A 21,152-nucleotide genomic window follows, 5' to 3' on the forward strand; every position below is an offset into this window, starting at 1 on the left:
TGGCTGGTTGCGTGGCCCTGGGGGGCGCTCAGCAGCTGCGCTTCACTTCCCTCTGCCACCCTGGGCGACCGGGACGCACGCCTTTCGGTGCTTCTCCCAGTGCTTGACTTGGCACTCCCTGCAGGCAGGTGGGCCCGTGAGGGGGCGGAGCGGGTGGGTGTGGAGAGGGGCGTGGGGCCCACGTCCTAGGGTGCCCTCACCTGCAACAATACCACTCGTTCTGGCAGCGCGAGCAGCGTTTGGAAGCCTCTGCGCTGCAGTAGGCACAGCGGGGCCGCTCCGGAGCCACCGCCTCCAGCACATCCAGCCTGTAGGTCTCAGCCCACCTGGGAGGAGCGTCAGGAGGCCTGGCTGGCCTGGTGGGGGGGGGGGCACAGGAGCACCCCGACCCCCTCCATGCCTCTCCGTCCCTCCCACGCTGCCGCCCTGCAGCCCCACCTCTGCGCCTGCAGCCGGAGGTCCTGCTCCGAGGGGCTGAACACGTGCTGCAGCTGGTGCTTGGCTATGGCCCTCCACTTGCCTTTGTTCTCTCGCTCCAGCCGCTCCCAGATTTCGGGGATCTGGGGGGAGAAGTGGGGAGTGGCAGGGAGGGGCAGGCAGCGGGCGGGGGTCCTGAGCTCGTGCTCGCAGTGCCTACCTGCTCGAACACCAGGTCCTTCTTGGGGGGCTGGGGCTCGGCCAGGGCCAGGTGGGCCAGGAAGCCCTGCAGGTCCCCCAGGTGGGGCAGCTGGTCGATCAGAGTGTCTGTGAGGAAGGCCCGAAGCTGCAGGGGCCAGGGGAGGCCAGTGTGACACGGTGCTGACCAGCGGGTCCAGGAACAGGGACGGCCTGGGCTGGGCTGAGGGTGCCTTCGGGCCCGTGTCCCACTAGTTGCTATTACCTGAGGCCCAAGGTCTGGGAACAGGACTGGGGCTGAGGTGGGTGGGCAAAGACCGAGCAGCAGGGGTGGGGTAGGCTCCGTGCTGGGGCGGTGGGGTGCGTGGGAGGGGTTCCCCACCTTCAGCAGCTGTCCTTTGGCGAAGCTTGTGAGGCAGTAGCGGGCCCGGGCCTCAGGGCTCAGCAGCAGGTTGTACAGGGCGATCCACACCTGCCCGTCCAACTTGCTCATCTTTTGCTGCTCTGAGGGGGCCACTGTCTGCCAACGGCCCCCCTCAAATTGCTGCAGCTTGCCTGGGAGAGGAAGCAGCATTCTGGGTGCAGGCAGCGCGTGCTCTGTGAATGAGCAGCCGCGTGGACAGGGGACTGACTGCTCCCGAGTAGAATGAGTCCTTGGTAGTGGACACATGGGCCCTGCCTGCTGCAGAGACTGGGTCTAGGCCAGGGGTGGGCAAACTTTTTGACTCGAGGGCCACAATGGGTTCTTAAACTGGACCGGAGGGCCGGAACAAAAGCATGGATGGAGTGTTTGTGTGAACTAATATAAATTCAAAGTAAACATCATTACATAAAAGGGTACGATCTTTTTTTTTTTTTAGTTTTATTCATTTCAAACAGGCCGGATCCAGCCCACGGGCCGTAGTTTGCCCACGGCTGGCCTAGGCCCACTTCTGGGTCAGCCATCCTGACGCCCTCTGTGGGCGAGGGGGCACAGTCCGCCTACCTGTGTGCATGCTGCCCCCCCACAATCCTGGAGGACACCCTGGAAGTTCCGAGCTGGGGCTTGAGCAGGTGGAGGAGGACCGTACCTCCTTCCCTCCGGCTCCAGGGACTGTGCTCCAGCAGTTCCACCAGGAGGCAGGGCAGGTTGTGGGTGCTTAGCATGCGGCTCAGGGTGCTCAGGGACAGGCTGGGGGGGTGGGGGGGAGAGGTGAGTAGAGGTGACGGTCCAGGCTCCTGCCCTTCACCGAGGCCCGAGGCCCGAGGCCCGAGGCCGCAGGGCAGCCCACCTGTCCACACAGTCAGTGACGTAGCGGAGCACAGAGAGTGCCTTCAGTGCGATCTCAAATTCCATCAGCTCGGCCTGCATCTGCAGCTCCTGGGGGGCACGTGGCGCTTAGGCCCGGGGAGCCGGGGTCTAGCTCCTCCAACCCCAGGAACCTCAGCCCACCTTCATGGGAGAGACGTCCTCAGCCTCCTCCTCCGGGGGCTCACCGCGGCCGCTCTGGGCCACCAACAGAGTCAGTTTGCGGTGGCAGTAGTCCACCAGGTCCAAGACGGTGTCCTCTGCTGACTCACACACCTCCTGGGGGTGGAGGGGGGACATTCTCTCTGATGGCTCCTCCCAGACACAGCCCCTCTGGCCCGGGGCAGGAGCCAGTGGGCGGGGCTGAGCCTCACCTTGTGGAAGAACACGGTCTCCAGGAGATTGATGATGGAAGCCTCATGGTGCAGCTGCAGACACACAGGACAGGTGCAGGCTGCTGACCAAGGGGAGGGGCTACCAGCTGATGGGGGCGGGTTGGGGGGCGAGGGGAGCGCAGACGGGGCCAGCTCACCACCATGTAGATGGGGAAGGTGTTCTGGGGCTTGAAGTCCTCCAGTTTGCACAGCACAGGGAACACCTTCTGCTTCCACATCTCCACGGCAATCAGCTCCCCCACCAGCGTCGGGATCTTTGTGGGGAGGGGCAAGGACAGGGACGAGACGCCGACCTTGGCCTAGCAACCCTCCCATCCCTGGCATGGCCTAGCCCAGCTCTCCTGACTCCCCTGGGCCCCAGACCCTCCTATGCCCCACGAGTTCCCTTCTGACCTCTCTCCTGCACCTTGACCTTCATTTCCAGCTGCCCTTGACATCTCTGTGGGGACATCCCCCATGTGACTGCTCCTAACCTTGTTCCCTGTACATGTATGTGCCTTTGTCCCCCCTCTCCCATTCGGGTGTCTCCTAGGTCCGCCCTCCTGCTCATGCCCTTCTCTTGTCCCTGTCCTCTGGCCTTCCAAGGCTCTTGTGTGCCTGGGCCTCACCCTTAGCCAGGGCCCTTCAGAACGCCCCCTTCCCACCCCACCTCTCACCAGGGGCTGCACCTTTTCCTGCAGAGGAACCCTTTTGTCAGGTGACATCTCAGGTCATCTACTGGGGCCATAATCCCAGTTCGTGTCCCTAGAACTTTGGCCCTTCCTCTGCAGGCGAGGCTGTTCTAGGATCCATGACTATCTCCCTAGTCAACCCACACTGCACCCGCCTGGCATGCCAAGGCCGTGACCAGCAGGACAGGGGTGCAAGTCAAGTGAGTGATGCACTCCTCCTCCTTTGGGGAGGGCAGGGGTGCCAGCTTGAGGGAAGGACAGACACCAGCGTGCTCCTGAGGGGCAGAGTGGCGGGCGGGTGGGGGAAGGCAGAAACCCTGCCCTGCCCCCAGCATACCTTCCCATGGGTGACCAGCAGCTCCTGGATGGGCTCACCCTGGCTGGCCGTGGCATCAAGGATGGCCTGCATGTTCAGCTTCTCCAGGTGTTCATGCTGCTGGTTCCACCTGCCCCGGAGGGTGTGTGTGTTTGGGTGCACATGTGTGCAGTAGGAGTGGGGTGGGGGCTGAGCCCACTGAAGCTAACCTGATCCTGAGGGGTCAGAGAGGGCTCAAGACCCTGTACCCCTGGGGGCCCCTCCACACTGGGCAACCCTTCTCTCCAATGTCGGAACTCCCTCCACTCCAGGGCTCTGACCCCATGCCTCTGCCTGACCCGGGCTCAGCTGCCTCACCTTGCGGAGCCCATCTCGAGCAGCGGGAAGCTGCGAAGTCCCCGCACCAAGATATCAGCCTCCCCCGGCAGCAGCAGCTCCAGGCCGCTCATGTCGGGGCCGGAAAAGGCGGGGTTCAGCCGGCGCTGAGGTGCGGTTACCCACAGGATCGGGGTCTGGTGGGGACCAAGTCTGGGACTGACAGTTGTGAAGCAGTTGAGGAGCTTGGGCCTCGTCGCCATGGAAACGGCTAGCTCGAGTCTGCGCAGTGTGGCCTGGGCCCCGCCTCCGCCCGGGGCCGGGGCCAGGTCCCCACCCGCCGCCCCCGCTGGGAGGCGGGCCGCAGCCCCCCCTAGCAGCAGCCCTCCCTATTCGGCCTTCCCGAGCTTTCTCCCCGACCCCGGGCTGCGGAGCACCGGCCTCCCGAGTGTCAGACCCCGGGCCTAGGCCTCTCCGCGTACCGATGCCCAGTGGGCCCGGCCGGGTCCCGGCCTCGCGCAGCTGCCCCGCAGCGCACACCCAGCTCGCCCTCTCGGCTGGACTCCTCAGTTCTGTGCAGGGCCCCCCACTTTCCTCCGGCTGCACCGCCTCGCGTGGCCGCCGCTGAGCCTTTCCACTGGGCTCTGCCAGGTGCACCGGAGACGTTGCGGGACGGCGCCTCCAGGGCTGCCTCTGGCGCTCAGAACACCACGTCCAAAGCGGCTCGCCAGCGCTCGCGGCATCAGGCTCTGCTCCCTCCCCTTTTCCGGGACTTTGTTTCCCGTCCCGCTCCCCCTGCCTCCCACCCATCCCTAGGTGGTTCTGGCCTCGGGGTTTCCGCAGCTCTTCCCTCTGCCTGGATCCCTCTTCCTCCTTCAGGGCTGGTAAGTCACCCATCAGGGCCTTCCTGGCCCAAATAATCCAGAGCAGCCCCCGCTCATCCCAACTCTCTCTTTTTTCTTTTACATTGATTTCAGGAAGTGAGAGGGAGACAGAAACATCAATGAGAGAGACACATGGATCGCTGCCTCCTGCATGGGGGATCGAGCCCGAAACGGGCATGTGCCCTTGACCCGAATGGAACGCTCTATCCACTGGGCCACGCCAGCCCGGCCCAACTCACTCTCTTTATCACAACTTCCTGATTGTTTTGAAATAGGGGACACATTTGCTTGTCCATTGTCGGCTCTGCCCGCCAGGTGGCGCTCCAGGGCGCCAGGACCAAGGCTCTTTCACTGTGAGTTCCCTGGGGCCGGCTCAGAGATGGTAGCCAGTAAAGGGAGGGTGAAAGGGATGACTTTATTTACAGAACGGGGGGAGGGTCAACACTGTGACAGGAGGGACGAGGCTACAGGTCTAGCCCTCAGCACCAGGCAGGGCTTGGCAGGAGAGAGTAGGGCAGGTGTCCACCCCGCCAGCCTCACTTCCAGCAGATGATGATGTTGGGGTCATTCTCCAGCCGTTCATCCAGCTCCTGGTAGCTCATGCCTGGGTGGCGGAGGGGAGGTCAGCACCCTGGGCTTGGCTACCCCGCCTGACCCCACCCCAGCACCCTGCCTGCCTCCACCTGTCTTGCAGCAGATCTCGTCGTAGCTATGGCAGCCTGTGTAAAGGCGGGCAGGGTGGCTCCGCTCCTCCCGAGACACCCGCACCGGGTACTTCTGTAGTCTCCGGATGAGGTTCTTCATAAGCCCGAACTGGATCAGCTTCCTGGGGTGCAGGTTGAGGGAGAGGGGTGATGCCTGGCCAGGCCTTCTTCCACCAGGCCAACCTTGCCCTACAGTCTCCCCTCAGTGCTGTCTTAGTGAGCAGACTGGCTTCCAAACCCACCACCTCCAGGAAGCCTGCCTGGACTAGCAGTGCCTCATGATTCTTTCACTGGGAATCTCTTGCTTCCTCTCTAACCCAGGGCTCCCGAGAGAGAGAGAGAGGGTATGTCTGCCTTCAGGCAAACCCCTTGTGCCCCAGGAGATCCCCTCTGACCGTTCATCAACACGCTGCAGCTGCTGGGGGTGGCGGCCAATGAGGTCTCTCACGGTAGTGCCGGGGCTCAGGCTGCAGTACAGCTGGAACACATCCCGGAGACTGGCTCTCTTGTGCCCTGTGGGGGCCCGCGGTCAGCTCTCCAGGTGACCCTTGCCCTCCCTGAGGTGGCCTCCCCAGAGCCCCCCATTACCTTGTTTGGTCACGTAGGACAGACACTCCTCCTGCAGGGACTTGTCATCCACCAGGTCCTGGACCTTGGGCGTGGGGCAGTACACGTTGGAGTACTGGAGGGGAGGTGGCAGGAGGCACAGGAGCCTGAGCGAGGGGATTGGAAGTCGGACGGCCCCAGTGTGGCCCAGCCAATGATCCACTCCCTGCATAACCAGACCCAGACTCCCCTACCTGGAGGATGGATGCCAGGGTCACCACACCGTAGTACCTGGGAGAAGAGCTGTGCTCAGCTTCGGGGGGTTGCACCCAACCCCAGCCCCAGGCCCCGCGGACAGCGCTCTCCTGGGTGTGACGGCCCCACTCACAGCAGGTTCTGGATGGCGATGCGCACCAGGTTGAGCTCCACATCTGCCTCGGCCGAGATCTTCTGCACGTGGCGGAAGCCATCAATGTAGGGCAGGATCTGAGCAGGGCAGGCAGGCAGTAGGGGTGGGGTGAGGCCAAGGAGGAGGCCAGCCTCTGCTGGTGACCCCAGGGAGGGCTGGCACACCTGCTGTGTGGTGAGGTCCCACTGGGAGCTGAAGAAATCCTCCTTGTCCTTGGTGAAGACGGGCACATCGTACTCCTGAACCACAGGCGGGTCCGGCCGCTGCTCAATCACCTTCAAGTGGATGGTGTTGGACTCATCTGCAGGGGTCCCACCCATATTCTCAGCGCCCCTCTTCCAAGAGGCCCTCCATCACCCTCCAGCAACCCTGAGGCAGGCAGGTGGCTCTGAGTAGGGCCAATCTTCCCCTCTTATAAAGCGAGAGACGGAGGTCCAGAGAGGGGAAGGAGCATGCCCATCGGACAGCTGGAGCTCGGCTGGCCTCCCCAGCCCCAGCCCCAGCCCGGTCATGCACAGGACCCTGCACATCATCAACTCAGCTCATGGCTATTGCCTGGCCACGAATTTGTTCATGAGTCTTGTCCTTGGCTGGGCTCACCTTCCCCTGTCACTTTCCCATCCCTCCTCCCCGCTCCGCTGTCCTTGCAGAAGCTGGGCCATACCGATGGGCAGAGTACACCGGCCTGAGGCATTGAGCTCCTCCAGCAAAATGGTCATGATGGGCACCAACTTCTGCTTGCTCTCCTCCGATGACACGAAGCTGCTCTCCAGCTGGATGGAGCACGGACAGCATGGTGGGCACCTCCCAGGCATCCTGCCCTGGCAGGGTCCTAGGTCTGGAGGGCTTTGGAGTCATGTGAATACCTTCCCCAACTCTGCCTGCCCGTCCACCCAAGCCCAAGGTGTTGCAGACCTCCAGTGTGGTCAGGTAGCCAGCCAGCTTTTTGACGATGGGCTCAAGGGCACAGGTCTTGGCCTGGGCGTCACACACAAAGCCCAGGTTGAAGAGCAGGGCATTGCGGCTGTATTTCTTGTGCTCGATGCACACAGGGCAGCCAATCAGTTTCTTCTCCATGGCTGTGCTAGACAGGGGGGAGGTGGGGCCAGAGTCAGGCTCCTCCCACTCCCAAGCCTGCCCACTCCTCCCGGGACCCCCCAGCTAGGGCCTCACACAGTGATGAGCTTGTTCTGCAGCTCTGGCTTGGTGATGATGTACACCTGGACCGTGTCAAACAGCTCCCGGGAGATGAAGTCCTCAGGAACCTGGGAAGGGAAGTGGCAAAGGACTCAACAGTGGACCTCGGTACGAGGCCGAGTAAACGGGAAATCCCCCAAACCTAAGCCCTCTTCAGCTGGTTGGCCAGGGCTCTTTCTGTGGAGACCGAGTCGCACATCTGCCGAGCGCAACGCACTGCCTCTCCCATCCACCCAGGCCTGCTACTCCCTTGTTTACAAGCACACGCTATGTTCTCACTTGCCTCCTGGCTTTTGCACATGCTGTTCCCTCTGTCTGGCCCACTCTCTTCGCTCACCTACATCCCTATGCAGCCAGGGAAACTAGTGAACCACCCACCTCCACCTCCCGTGGGACCTGGCATCTCTGCTGGGTCCCCGCATTCTGCTTCCCACCATCACTGCCTATGCGGTTTGTCTGCGCCCTCTCGCCGGGAGGCTGGGACCTGGGTCTGAGCACCCTCTCGGTTCACGATTCTCGGCGAATGAAGGAGGAGCGGGCCTGCGTGCAGCGCGGGGACAGGCATCCGCCGCCTCCAGACAGCGGACTGAGTTCTGGAGAGCGCCCCTATTTCCCCACCAAGCCCGCGAGCCCGATGGCACCTGATAGGTGATCTTGGGTCCCAGCGTGGGATGGAACTCGCTGAAAAATATGCATTCGATGCGGCAGCCGCTGCTCATGGCGCTAACGGGACCGAGTCCTCGGGAACACCAGCTCCCAGGCCTTGGCCGCTGGGTCCAGCACGCCTGCGCACTCGCACCCATGAAGACGGCTGCTCAACAGCGCATGCGCAGAGCAGCCCAGAGGCGTGGCTACGGAGGAGGTTGGACCAGGAATTTCCGGTGGATAGTCATCACACCCGGAAGTGAGGCGGATCCGCTACGAGGTGGCGGCTCGCGCGGCAGGGTCCAGAGTATCCCGCTTTCTCAGGAGAAAACCACCGCGTCCGATCGGCGCTGCGGGTGAGGCAGGCGAATTCCTAGCGTAGAGGAGCTACATGCCTGCGGCACGTGAGGAAGCTGTGCGGGAAGGGAATCAGGCTGCAATTTGGTCGCAGCTGGGAACTACAATTCCCGTAGGGCTTCTTGTCCTATTAGCTGGCGCTCCCGCCCGGTGACGGCGTGGTGCACTCTGGGATTTGTAGTCTGTTACACGGCGTTGCGCTTCCTACCTGGAAGGTGGGCCAGTGATCAGTGCCAGTTCAGATGCAGGTACATGCTGACAGGCCGCCGGTCCTTTAACTATTGCTGGTGCCTGTCTTTCTACCTTCGGTTCTTGGAGGAGAGTGGCATCCCTGCCCTGCAACACTTGCTCCAGCGAGAGGAGTGGACCGCGGCATCCGCGACCCTTGCTTACGCTCCTATGCTTTCAGGCTACAGCCGCCGGCCTGGTTGACCATGGCTCTTTCTGTGGAGACCGAGTCGCACATCTACCGAGCTCTACGCACTGCCTCTGGGGCTGCTGCCCATCTTGTGGCCCTGGGCTTTACCATCTTTGTGGCAGTGCTTGCCAGGCCTGGCTCCAGTAAGTGTAATTTATAATTAACTTCTGGGGAGGAAAGGGCCACTTGTCCTGGGAGCAGGGGCAATGGGAAACCTGGGGCCTGACTCCTGGGAGAGGCATGGGTGGCTGAGGGCCGTGCATGCGATGCTGGAGGGATAAGTGGGTGGAGTAGATGAGTGTGGGGGCTCTGCCAGCTTGGCCGGCCGAGTACCCGGCTCTCTTTCCTTGCCTTGGTGCTCCACTTGGCTGTCTCTTGCAAAGTGCAGTGGGCAGGAGGGAGGACTGCCAGAGGAGTGGCAAAGCATGGCCTCTGACCCGGAGGGACCAGGAAGAGGATGGGTATGGGGTCAGCTTGGAGCAGAGGGGGCTCCCTTGGGCCTCAGCCTACAGTTGTTGCGGCCGGGCTCTTCCCCCGCCTTACCGGCCTCCTCTTCTATTGCAGGTCTGTTCTCCTGGCACCCCGTGCTCATGTCTCTGGCTGTAAGTAGTGGCCGGGACAGCTCTAGGGGTGGGAGGGAGCCCAGGGAGGGGTGGTGGCCTACTGGCCTCCTATGGTCACTTACATCCAGGGGGTAATGTGGAATGCTGCAGTCTGCCCGTGGCACAGATCCCAGACGGGAACCAGAGTACTCAAGTCCCAGGGCAAATGGTAGGGCTTGTCTGAGCACAAAATGAGGTGCGCCCACCTCCAGGCAGGAAGCTTAGAAAATGCACTTGGGGTTACTTCCGCCCCTTTATCCCTGAACTTACAGTGACGCACCCCGTTTTCCCTGACACACTGCACCTGCTTGGCCAGCTCTGCCAAGAAATTGTATCCCGCCCTGTGTCAGGGAAACAAAGCTTGTGAATCATTTATAAGTGCCACGTCTCAAACCTTGTGTTTGCCGGGGAAGAGATGTCATTTCAAAACAGCACCCGAGGACTGTGGGGGGTGCCTCTCGCGGGTTACTCGGCCGATGTCCCAGAGGGAGCTCTCCATTCCTGCCCCACCCATGGACACTCTGGTCAGCGGGGAGAGAATGGAGGGGAATCTGGCTGACTGGCAGCTTAGGTTACCTAAATCTTTCTTCCCTTCTGCTGGGCAGCATCCTCACTTCGTTTCCCATGCGGTCTCCCCAGTTCTCTTTCCTGATGACGGAGGCCCTGCTGGTATTCTCTCCTGAGAGCTCACTGCTGCGATCCCTCTCGCGGAAAGGCCGAGCCCGCTGCCACTGGGTGCTACAGCTGCTGGCCCTGCTGTGTGCGCTGCTGGGCGTGGGCCTTGTCATCCTCCACAAGGAACAGCTTGGCAAAGCCCACCTGGCCACCTGGCATGGGCGGGCAGGGCTGCTCGCTGTGCTGTGGGCAGGGCTGCAGTGCTCAGGTGGGGTGGGGCTCCTCTACCCCAAACTGCTGCCCCGATGGCCCCTGTCCAAGCTCAAGCTGTACCATGCCACTTCTGGGCTAGTGGGCTACCTTCTGGGCAGTGCCAGCCTCTTGCTGGGCATGTGCTCACTCTGGTTCACTGCCACAGTCACTGGTGGAGTCTGGTACCTGGCGGTGCTCTGCCCTGTCGTCACCAGCTTGGTCATCATGAACCAGGTGAGCAATGCCTACCTGTACCGCAAAAGGATTCAGCCGTGAGTTCTTCGCAGCCTCGAAGCCTGGACTTGCCCCTCATGTAGGAGCTGGCGCTGGGACACTGTGGACTCTCTCAAATGTCTAGGTCACAGGGACACCTCAGGCCCTGGGCACTCAGGGGCGGAGTCCTGTGTGTGGCATCTGTGCTTGCTCCTCACACTGGAGTGCCTCCTCCCTCCTTCTCTCTCTACCGTCCCAGAGGAGCTCATGGATTGTGGGTCTGGATGAAACTGGGGTTGCAAGATTGCCTCCCCAGCAACTCAGCTCATACTTGTATTGGTATGTCCAGAAATTACAGGACAAAAAAATTAAAATAAAAATTTAAAAAGATGGGAAAGACTGGATGGGGAGAATAGCCCAGAGTTGGGGATAGTTCTAAGACCATCAGGATGAAAAAGGGGGCGCTGGGTGCCACGGGACCCTGTTCCTGGCTGCTCACTGCGGAACTGACGCTCTCCCAGCGCACAAGCCCTAGGATCTGGCTGCCCAGAGGCCCATGTTACCCAAGGCCCAGAAAGCCCTCGGGCTGTGGCTGTGAATGTACCGCCGTGTCCTTTCAGCCCCCCAGCTGCCCACTGTGCTGGGCAATGACAAGATGGGAGCAGGATGGCTGGCTCCTAGGTGTCAAGCACTGAGCACTGGTCCTGGAGGTGAGCCCTGGATAAGAATTCCTGAGGATTGCCCTGACCGGTTTGGCTCAGTGGATAGAGCGTCGGCCTGCAGACTGAAGGGTCCCGGATTCAATTCCGGTCAAGGGCATGTACCTTGGTTGCGGGCAGATCCCCAGTGGGAGGTGTGCAGGAGGCAGCTGATCGATGTTTCTCTCTCATCAATGTTTCCAACTCTCTATCCCTCTCCCTTCCTCCCTATAAAAAAATCAATAAAATATATTAAAAAAAAATTCCTGAGGATAGAGAAGCCCTCAGTCCTAAGATCCCCTGGGCAGGGCCTCTGCATGGGGATAGGAGGGAGAAAGAAAATGAGTAAGGGCGTGAGGTGACAGTGGGCATGTGGTTGGGGAAGGGAGAGGGGGGCAATGGGCCTCTTCTCCAGCTGGAGTTGCCATCGGGACTGAGCCCTTGGACCGGGAGTAAAGTCCCTGACTTTGCAGCTGAGCACGAAGAGGGGCTGCACGAGGTGGTCCAACAGCCCAGGAGTCATACCTCAAAGAACTGCTTTATTGACACTGCGCTGGGCCAGCCGCCCGCTCAGTGGTCCCGTAGAAAACGCCTGGGAGCTGTGGCCGCTCTGGCCTAGCAGCAGCCGTGGCCACAGCAGAGGGAACCGGAAATCTCGAGGTGAATAGTCCTTCCGGGGTGGGCAGGGAGGCACAGCCCTGTGCTGGCTCCTACGCGGGCTGGACCCCCCAGGACGTTTTTGGCAAATCCTTGCCTTGGCTCAGGGCTCTCGGCCACCAGTATCAGGTGTGAGGGTTGGCCCGAAGCTGCGGCACCAGTGTCCCCACTGCCACTTGCTTGGGGCGACCTGCCGAGGTGCAGTCTGACCTCAGACACCCCGGCTGGCGGATGCCTGGCTTAGTGGTTGTCTGGAGTTGTGACCAGGTAGCAAGAGGCCTGGGTAGTGTTGGCGAGAAATAGCAGGAGGCTGCGGAGACCCCGGACCGTCTTCCCTCTCCTCGGAGCAGCCGAGCGGGGTCGGGGGTGGGAGAGGAGGTGCTACACTCAAGGCGGTCTGGAGTTACAGCTTCGGGGGAGCTGCCTCAAAGGTGATCAGGCTGGATTCTGGGGCAGCCCCCTTCCCTGGGAGGGCGGGGCCCTTGTCGGAGGGCAGAGGGCTGTCCGCCTTGGCCCCGGCCTCCTCGTCGTCGTCCATGCTCGGCCAGGCGGACTGGTCCTCCGCTCTCTTCAGTCGCTCGTTCAGGGCCTTCAGGGCCAGCTGCCTGGGGGCAGAGGGAAGATGGCGGGTCACTCTGGGCTGGGACTCGGCTCGCGCCCTGCTCTGGCCCAGGATGCTGACTCCCCGCACCACTCGGACTCCTCAGAGGCACCTCAGTGCTCCCTTCCCCTGCAGGGCCATGCTCCCCGGGGGCCGGATTGGGCCGCTACCATCAGAACGAGGCTCTGAGGCTGGAGAGCCCTCCTCCCCCAGCGGAGGCACCTCCAGCCTGAGAAGGCGTGGTTCCGAGGTGGTGCCCAAGGGTGGCAGAGCTGGTGCCCCCTCCCCTGCCCCCCAGGCAGACGGGGAGAAGGGCGCCTGGACCTACCAGTTTCTGCCTGGGCACTGGTGTCACTGGAGAGGATAAGAACGCCTCCCCCCACTCCTTAGGGGTGCTTTGAGCCTCCTGGAAGGGTCTTTGGGGAAGGCTGGGACTCAAGCACCTGCTCTGGAAAGCGGGCTAAGGCGGGTCAACCCACCCCAAGGGGTTCCAACGTTCCTCCCAGAAGAACCCCCAAGCCGCCAGGCCCTGTGCGGCAGTGGGAACACACCGAGTCCTTGGCAGGGCGAGAGGAAGGAGGACCAGCCACGCAGGTAGGCACAGCCCAGAGCCTACGGTTCTCCTGGCAGATTCTGAGAGACCCGCTCAGGAGGAAAGGCACGAGCAGGAATATACGTGCACTGGTCCCGTCCCCACGAGGTGGGGTGCTGCCAGGCAGCACTTCCGACAGTGGCCACCGAGGGCCTGGTGCTCAGCCTCTGCCGCCAGCTGGGGGACAGAGCGTAGCCTTCCGAGTTCCAGCGAGAACCAAAATCTCCCCCAGGCAGGGAGCGTGACAGGCAGCAAGGGCACGGGCACAAAAAGCCTGCACACTTCCACTCTGCCCTCCAGCCTGGCACATGGCACAGCCTGCCCTGGCACAGACAGGGCAGTCCTCTCCGCGGCTCCCCGGCTCCCCTTCTGGAGGCTGACTTGTCAGTGCTGTGCAAGGCCTGCCGAGGGACAGAGGTGGAGACTTGCTAGTCACTTCCTCACGAGGGTGAGAGACAGGAAACCCTGCGGCCACGAGGAGTAGCCTTTGCATCTGGGAGTAGCATGCGGCCAGATGTCAGAGTGACTGGAGGAGTAACTCCCACCCCCAAGTCAGCCCACCACAGGCTGTGCCAGAATCTGCCTCCTGATACCCCTGCCCCAACCTGCCTCCACCGTCCATTTTCTTGGGCCTGAGCAGAGGTGTTGTCAATGTCCAGCCAACCCTAACAGTCCCAGCAAGACCCGTCACTGGCAGAGGGACCGCCCGTGACCTGGCCCCACCTGAGAGCTCTGAGGACAGCCCAGCTGCTACCGGCCCAGCCTGCCGGCTCCAGCTCCTCCATGGGGGAGGGTTCAGACAGACCTCGGTCTCTGGGGCTTCTCGGCCATAGAGACACGACTGCAGGGCCCACACTTCTGCCGGCGCACCCGCCACCGTGGACCACAGTCACCTGTGGCACTGCCCGGCTGGAAACTTTCAAGAAAGGGACGTATCCCGTCCTCAACCCACAGCCCAGCGGAGGTCAGCACGGGGCGAGCTCCTCAGCTGAATTCAGAGCTGCCGGGCAGCCCGCCACAGGTGAGCAGCAGCAGCAGCCTTTGACAAATGCGGAAAGGGAACAGAGCCTGCGCAGATTTCACTTCTCCAGTAACTGCCTCAAAAATACCCAAGAATCATGTTGGCAACGGAGCTGTGACCACTGTGGCGAGGCCACAGACCGGGGAGAGAAAGGGCTGGAGTTAGATCGGTCCTGCCCTGGCCCAGGTGCACTGAGTAACCCACCTGGGCCTGACGATGGCTTGGTTTACAGATAATGAAAAGGCAGGCTCCAGGCCCGGGTCACGTGGCCAGGCCCTGGGTTTGGTAACAGGCCTCCCTGCAGGAGGCGGGGGAGCCTAGTGACACCTCCAGCTCCCCTCTCAACAAGTGGCAGAGAAGCGCAGAATCTGAATTAGGCCCAGAAACAGGCCATGGGTCAGCCACTGGAAACGGGGGTGGGCCAGAGTGCCTCTGCAGGACCCCGGGTCTCCTGTGTCCCTCTCTCAGACCAACCAGAGGCCGTTTCTGGCTTCCACAGAACCCGTGTCTCGGATTCCAAGATTCGGAGACGAGGCCAGAGTGATGCGTACCTGGCCCTCCATTGGCCCTCACCCAGCTCCAAGGAGACCGAGTGTTTCTCAAGACCTTTTTAGGCAGCCCCGGTGGGGAGAAGGGCAATACTGCAAAGCGCCTACCGGAGCCCAGACACCTACGTGCTGAGTTCCTCAAGGCCGCGAACCGGCTGCGACCTCTTTCTGAATCCGCCCCGACACCTGACCCCTGGCACCCGGACAGATGGGCTGCGACTTGATGAGTGCTCCCCCAGCTCAACCAGGTTTCACAGATTCCCACAGTACCTTCTCCGCTCCGCATCCTGAGGGTCTGTGCCGGGGAGGCTGATGGTGATGGAGGACGGGGCCCCCACATCGTAGCGCTTCACCGTCTTCTGGCAGATCTTCACCTTCACCAGGAGGCTGTGCACCAAGTTCGCCAACAGCCCCACCACGGGCTGCAGGATCTCCGGGAAGAAGGTGGCGAAAGCAAAGTGGTCGGCCATGTCCCCTCGGCCTCGGCTGTGGCGCTGGTAGAAGCGAAGGTACACCCAGCTGGAGAGCAGCCCGAAGCCATAGGAGGCCAGCGCGGGGCTCTGGAGCAGCGTGGCCAGCCGCAGGAGCAGCAGCAGCGCCAGCAGCAGCATGGGCACCACGCTGATGCGCACCTGGGGCACCCGCAGGACCACACAGTCCCCCATGGTTTGCTTCAGCGCCACCAGGACGCCGCCCAGGAAGCCCAGGGCGCCGTGGATGCGGACGGTGAAAAGGTACACCAGGTTGAAGGAAGCCATGTAGGTGAGGAGGTAGGCGAAGGCCCCCAGCAGCCCCACGGACACGTTCACCACGGAGAAGAAGATGAGCAGCTCCAAGGCCCCCCAGAGGGGCTCGAGCAAGCGCCCGGCCACCACCACCGTGGCCAGGCTGATGGCCACATCCCACACGTGCTGTTCCATCAGCCCGTGGGTGGCCAGGGTCCAGATCCAGAAGTTGGGCGGGAAGAGGTAGCCCGGGGTGACCGCCAGGCAGCCCGTGTCCACGGCGAAGGACAGCAGGTAGAGGAACAGCACCGCGGCGCACAGGGCCTTCACTACCACGCTGGCGCTGGCCAGGACGGCCCCCAGGTGCTGGCGGGCGCCGGGCAGGGCGCGCTGCATCTTCCGACGGGAGGCCCGGGCCCGGCCTAGTCACTGGCCGATGGCCCCGCCCCGGTGAGGACTCCACTTCTGGTCGGGTGGACTCCGGTTCCAAAGGGCCGGGCCCGGCCTGGCTGCGGGGCGGGGCCTAGGCCCCTCGCCCGGGACCCGAGGGGAAGCCCTGGGCGGCTTCGGCCCGCCTGCCTGCCCGCCCGGGGGGCTCCGAGCCAGGTCTAGTGGCTGCCGTTGGTCTCAGGGCTGGGCCTGCTCCATCCACTCCGAGGTCCTACGGTCCGGCCCGCGCGGGACTGGAGCCTAGCTCTGGGCCCGAGTCAAGTCAGGTCAGCTCCGGCTCGGCCTGGGTCTTGCCTTCGACCGTACCTCCTCCCTTCTCAGGCGCCGACAAACAGGGGTGCTGCGCCTGCGCGCCCCGGGAGGCGGCGGGATGCCCTCTCCGCGAAGGTCTTCCGGGTCCGCGCCATGCTGGGACACCGGGTCCTAGGCCGAAGCTGGGGACGAGCGGAAGTCAGGGTTCTGGGTAGAACTACAAGTCCCAGGAGGCTGTGCGCGCGGGCCGGGCCAGTCGGTGGTGAGAAGAGGTGTTGCTTGGGAATTGTAGTTTTCAGGACCGTTTTCCACCAGTCTTCGGGAGGTGGGAGTGGGTGAAGAAGCATCGCTAACCCTGGGAAAGCGGCGGGTACCGGCGGCACCACAACTGCATGCCACACACTTGCTGAGTCCCCCGGGAAGCGTGGCTCCTTGGCATGTACATCTGAATGGGTGTGTCTTCGTAGGTAGGTGTGTGGGTGAGAATGCTGGGTGTCCCTGGTGTACCTACTAGTTGGTGTGCGGGAACTGGGACGCCCATGGTCTGGAGTAAGCCTGACTCAGGTTGTTTGGGATGCATGGGGCCTGACCCAGGTTGGAATTCTTGCCTTGCCACTTGGCAGCTGCGTACACTGGCGAAGTTCCTGGACTTGGCTGAAACCCAGTTTCATGGAGATGTCGAACGGAGATGACAGAACATGCCCTGAGGGTGCGAGGGGCCTGGAGTGTAAAATGCCAGGTCACCCTGGGAGCACAGTGAGTGCGCTGCCCAGGCTGCCCTTGTTACAAGTGAGGTGGAGCCACGACTCAAACTCAGGTTTCCTGCCCCCTACACCCTTCTGATTGCTGGCCCAGAGGACGAGAAGTCTCCCCACAAACTTGGACAAGGCTGGCCCTGGGTCCCCACTTCATTGCAACGGTGGCTTCTGGCAGGTTGTGTCCTGTGCGAGATGATTTTTTTGTATCGTGAGTTACTTTAAAAAAATATGCATATACCCCTGACCGGTGTGGCTCAGTGGATAGAGCGTCGGCCTGTGGATGGAAGGGTCCCAGGTTCGATTCTGGTCAAGGGCACATGCCTGGATTGTGGGCTCGGTCCAACGTGCAGGAGGCAGCCAAACAATGATTCCCTCTCATCATTGATGTTTCTCTCTCTCTCTTCCTCTCCCTTCCTCTCTGAAATCAAGGGAAAAAAAATGAGATTTCTTACAAAAACGTGCATGTAATTAAATAATTATTTGACAAAGTACAGTTATACAGTGCAGGACCCCTTCCTTTCAGCCGCTGATGTCAGTGCTCCTGCCAGCAGGTGCATCACCTTCCAGGTTACAAAGGGTGTTGACACCTTTATCTTTGTCTGGGGTCTGGGTTCTCACCCGATGTCACCCCAGGGTAAGGCTGCCAGGCTTAACAAATCAAAATACAAGGTGCCCAATCAAATTTGAATCTCAAATATATAATGAATAATTTTTTTTTTTGGTATAAGCATGTCTCCATTTAAAAAAGTTTTTATTGATTTCAGAGAGGAAGGAGAGGGAGAGAAAGAAACTATCAGTGATGAGAGAGAACCATCGATTGATCAGCTGCCTCCTACACACCACCCACTGGGGATCAGGCCCCCAACCCGGGCATGCGCCCCCAACTGGAATTGAACCTGGGACCCATCAGTTTGAAGGCCGACGCTCCATCGACTGAGCCAAACCAGCCAGGGTAGCATGTCTCCATTTGTATAGTGTAGTTATGTCCTATGCAATATTGATGTACTAAAAATATTTATCTGAAATTCTAATTTGATTGAATATTCTCTCTATATTTTTAATATATATGTTTTATTGATTTCAGAGAGGAAGGGAGAAGGAGAGATAGAAACATCGATGATGAAAGAGAACCATCGATTGATCGATCAGCTGACTTCGGCACGCCCCCTACTGAGGATCAAGCCTGCAACCTGGGTATGTACCCTTGACTAGAATTGAACCCCGGTCCCTTCGGTCTGCAGGCCGACGCTCTGTCCACTGAGCCAAATATAAAAAATGTCCTATATTTTATCCGGCAGCTCTACCCCAGGACCTCTGGGCTGTTGCACGGCTCGGGATGGGGGCTGTCTCAGAGGGTGCTAGGTAGGTGTTGCTCGGTGGCCAGCTCCTGCAGAGGAGTGAGGAAAAGTGTCTTCGCTAAGGCTTGGAATGCCCTCCTCCGTTTATTTAGCATCTAAGGACCCCCAGACACAGACCAGCTCCTCTCTGAAACTTCTGCTGATTTCTTGTCCTCCTCATCTGGGCGGAAAGAATCTCTCCTAAGTCTCAGTTTGCTCATCTGCAGTATGGGGATAAACTAGTACCCAGCTCTAAGGTTGTGGTGAGGACTCAGCCAGAAGGCACCGGTGAGCGCCGTGTATTGTCAGTCAGTAGCGCCAGGAAACCTCTGCTCTGGTGGTTGTAAGTCTTTCCCCTTGAAAGACCTCAAAGGTCACACGGACCAGGGTGGACTATTAAGAGTTGGGATTAAAATGAACTAGAGGGTTGGGTTTCAGTGCGAGCAGCAGTGGCCATGGAGAGCCCAGTCCTTGAGCTTCCCTGGGCTGGGAAGAGCCATAGCCATGCCTTTGGTGGACCAGACCCTCCTCGGAGCAGCACCGGGCCCTCTAGCACCGGGTAGGGGCTCAGGCCGGGTCCCCACACTTCACTTCGGATGAGGACCCGCCCACTGGGCCGGCGGTCTGACCTGATGGCTGGATGCTCCCTAAACCCACATCTCATCTCCGTGAGCTTGTTTGTTTTTTGTTTTTTTTTTAAAATATATTCCATTGATTTTTCACAGAGAGGAAGGGAGAGGGATAGAGAGTCAGAAACATTGATGAGAGAGAAACATCGACCAGCTGCCTCCTGCACACCCCCCACCGGGGATGTACCTGCAACCCAGGTACATGCCCTCGACCAGAATCGAACCCAGGACCCTCCAGTCCGCAGGCTGACGCTCCATCCACAGAGCCAAACTGTCCAGGCCTTGTTTTGTTTTCTTAAACAGCTTTTCTCAGATGCTTTTGGGATTATTCAAGGTAAACGGTTCAAGTATCTGGTACCCAGGATGCCTGGGGTTCTACACCCCGAGACTGGATTGCCATGGCCTTTGCTCCTAGCTGAGTGCTCAGTGGGGCTCTGAGGTCAAGGCGACTTGGTTCTTCAAGCTACGAATCCTCACCCCGGGGCAGACACAGCGGATGGGAACCATTTGAAGTGAAAATATGAACATTATTTAATAACTGATCTTCTGTAATAAACCATTTGAAAATATTTTACAAGGAATCACACACACAATATTTTACAAAGTTTCTTGACTTTTTTGTCGCTGTTGTTTTTCTGACTTGTCTGTACAAAATAGAACAACCAAAAGAAAGGGCAGAGAAGAGGAGATGGCCCCCGAGTCCCCCCCAGATCCCCCGAGCCCGAGGTGAGGGGGCAGCCAGGTCAGGTGGACAATGAGAAGGGTCAGACCCAGCTGGGGGTTGGACAACTACCTGATGGGAATTGTTTTGTCTGTTTTTCCGTTTTTTAAACTTAAAATATATATTTATTTTTCTGTATATGTTTGATTTTTTTATTTTTATGTTCCCCATTGAGCACCTGACTACACTACAGTTACACACACGCCCCCGCGAGACATGGCTGGCATCCAGGCCGGGTGTACAGCATGGGCACCCACCCTGGCACCAGCAGCGGGCATGGACCAGACACACACACCGAGAAAGCGACAAGCAACATGACATTAATTAACGGAGCCATTAATTAATGCATCCCCCTCCCCCCTCCTCCCAGTCCATCTGAGCCCCATGGCCACATCCCTGCCCTCAGTCCCCCACCAGCCCCCAGGCTGGGATGCCTCTGGAGGAAATGACCAGAATGAATGGTGTGAAGAAGTGTGCCCAGGCCCAGCCTCTTTGTGTGCACAGAGTGTGTGTCTATGTGTGTATGCATGTGCAAGTGTGTGTGCAGCAGGGAGGAGCAGTTCGGCCTCCTGGGGGTAGGGAGTGTGTGTGAATGGGAAGGAGACAGGAGGTGGGCACAGGCCTGAGCGTGTAAGGGCCAGGTTGGGGGGTGGGGTGGCCCAGCCAGGAGCAATCACGTCACCCTGCTAAGGCAAAGGGCGCTGTCTGGTGAGGGTTCCTCTGCCGGGGGTGCGGGCAGTGGCATGTGGTCCCGCAGGGGCCCGACACTACTGATAAATGGTTACAATGAGCACCTGGGGGGGCGGGTGAGGGCATGTAGGGGACACTGGCGGCTAGGGGGGACAGAGGGGCCTTTGCCCCCCGCCCCAGCATTTGGCACTGTTTGACATTCAGCTTTAGATGGAGGATCAGCTGGGCTGCAGGTCAGGCTAGAGGCGGGCAGTGAGCAGGAGCGGGAGTGTGCGCATGCAGCCCTCCCGACAGCCCTGCCCCTCTGTAAGGCTTCGTGGGCCCCACCCCCCAACCCCTGTGCGTGTCTGTGTGTGTGTCCTCCAGGACGTGTCTGCTCCGAGTTCAGTTCCTGCCCTCAGGCTCCAGGTGTGTGGGTGTGTCTGAGCCAGTTTTATGTCACTGCTTGACACCTGCCGGGCTTGGGTGGAGGGGGAAGGGGATGGAGGCCTGAGAGGAGCAGGACCCAGGGGTGCTGGCCCAGGACCTCTCCTGCCAGGACTGAAGCCGGGACGCACGGGGCTCCGCTGTCCCCAGGGAATCCACATTTGGTCCCAAGTGGGGTAGCAGGGCCAGGTTGGAGCAGTTCCGTGGGGCAGGGTGGGCAGTGGGGCCTGGTTTGGCACCAGTACTGTGGCTTCCCTGTCCCAGGGGTGGGTAAGTCCAGCGGGAATGGGGGTCTGGAGACACGGACAGTTCAGCAGCAGCTGTGCCTGGGCGCCAAAGACCTGCAGCGCCCTCCTGTGGGCACCCCGCACCCCTCCAAGCCTAAGCCTCTGGGGGCCTGGTGCGGTCAGTCCTTCAGTGAGATAGGGGGTGAGGATCTAAGGGGGAGCGGGGAATGCGGGAGGCCTGGGGGGAGCCAGGAGGGCTGCTCAGAGGCGGCGCGAGGTGTGGGCGTGGACTTGATGAGCCTGCGGCCCGGGAGGCAGGCCCAGGAGGAGCAGCAGCTGCAGGGAGACCAGGACGCCCAGCGACGGCGGGAAGGAGGC

At 60.6% G+C, this 21,152-nt stretch overlaps 4 protein-coding genes across 7 annotated transcripts; 1 reads left to right on the plus strand and 3 right to left on the minus strand.

The window, feature by feature from the left end:
- Window positions 1–6: 6 nt before the first annotated feature.
- On the minus strand, window positions 7–4,397 carry ZMYND10 (zinc finger, MYND-type containing 10). The gene is made up of 12 exons (XM_006770461.2): window positions 3,643–4,397; window positions 3,307–3,415; window positions 2,436–2,552; window positions 2,278–2,331; window positions 2,048–2,182; window positions 1,887–1,975; window positions 1,686–1,786; window positions 998–1,170; window positions 638–763; window positions 439–560; window positions 201–326; window positions 7–118 (listed from the first exon to the last, which is right to left on the minus strand). Exons 1-12 carry the CDS (start codon window positions 3,861–3,863, stop codon window positions 43–45), a joined length of 1,449 nt encoding a protein of 482 aa, XP_006770524.1. The 5' UTR covers window positions 3,864–4,397; the 3' UTR covers window positions 7–42.
- A 481-nt stretch (window positions 4,398–4,878) lies between these two features.
- On the minus strand, window positions 4,879–8,078 carry NPRL2 (NPR2-like, GATOR1 complex subunit). 3 transcript variants are annotated; one of them, XM_015568348.1, is made up of 11 exons: window positions 7,982–8,078; window positions 7,317–7,408; window positions 7,059–7,227; window positions 6,808–6,916; window positions 6,308–6,444; window positions 6,123–6,220; window positions 5,996–6,025; window positions 5,777–5,877; window positions 5,584–5,701; window positions 5,168–5,310; window positions 4,879–5,088 (listed from the first exon to the last, which is right to left on the minus strand). In XM_015568348.1, the coding sequence occupies exons 1-11, from the start codon at window positions 8,057–8,059 to the stop codon at window positions 5,021–5,023; spliced, it is 1,143 nt and encodes a 380-aa protein (XP_015423834.1). In that variant the 5' UTR covers window positions 8,060–8,078; the 3' UTR covers window positions 4,879–5,020. The 3 variants fall into 3 exon arrangements, with proteins under 3 accessions (XP_015423834.1, XP_006770526.2, XP_015423835.1); XM_006770463.2 differs by having other exon boundaries at window positions 5,777–5,870; window positions 5,989–6,025; XM_015568349.1 differs by having other exon boundaries at window positions 5,777–5,870; window positions 5,989–6,025; window positions 7,059–7,222; window positions 7,982–8,068.
- On the plus strand, window positions 7,982–10,824 carry LOC102755682 (cytochrome b561 domain-containing protein 2). Of its 2 annotated transcripts, none has more exons than XM_015568350.1 (4): window positions 7,982–8,341; window positions 8,752–8,903; window positions 9,325–9,362; window positions 10,002–10,824. In XM_015568350.1, the coding sequence occupies exons 1-4, from the start codon at window positions 8,031–8,033 to the stop codon at window positions 10,503–10,505; spliced, it is 1,005 nt and encodes a 334-aa protein (XP_015423836.1). In that variant the 5' UTR covers window positions 7,982–8,030; the 3' UTR covers window positions 10,506–10,824. The 2 variants fall into 2 exon arrangements, with proteins under 2 accessions (XP_015423836.1, XP_006770525.1); XM_006770462.2 differs by lacking the exon at window positions 7,982–8,341 and adding an exon at window positions 8,392–8,590.
- Window positions 10,825–11,659: 835 nt separating this feature from the next.
- Window positions 11,660–16,166, minus strand: TMEM115 (transmembrane protein 115). Its single transcript, XM_006770464.2, has 2 exons — window positions 14,830–16,166; window positions 11,660–12,402 (listed from the first exon to the last, which is right to left on the minus strand). The coding sequence occupies exons 1-2, from the start codon at window positions 15,678–15,680 to the stop codon at window positions 12,201–12,203; spliced, it is 1,053 nt and encodes a 350-aa protein (XP_006770527.1). The 5' UTR covers window positions 15,681–16,166; the 3' UTR covers window positions 11,660–12,200.
- Between the last annotated feature and the right edge of the window lie 4,986 nt (window positions 16,167–21,152).

This window comes from Myotis davidii, unplaced genomic scaffold (genome assembly GCF_000327345.1).
Source record: "Myotis davidii unplaced genomic scaffold, ASM32734v1 scaffold663, whole genome shotgun sequence".
NCBI lineage: Eukaryota > Metazoa > Chordata > Mammalia > Chiroptera > Vespertilionidae > Myotis > Myotis davidii.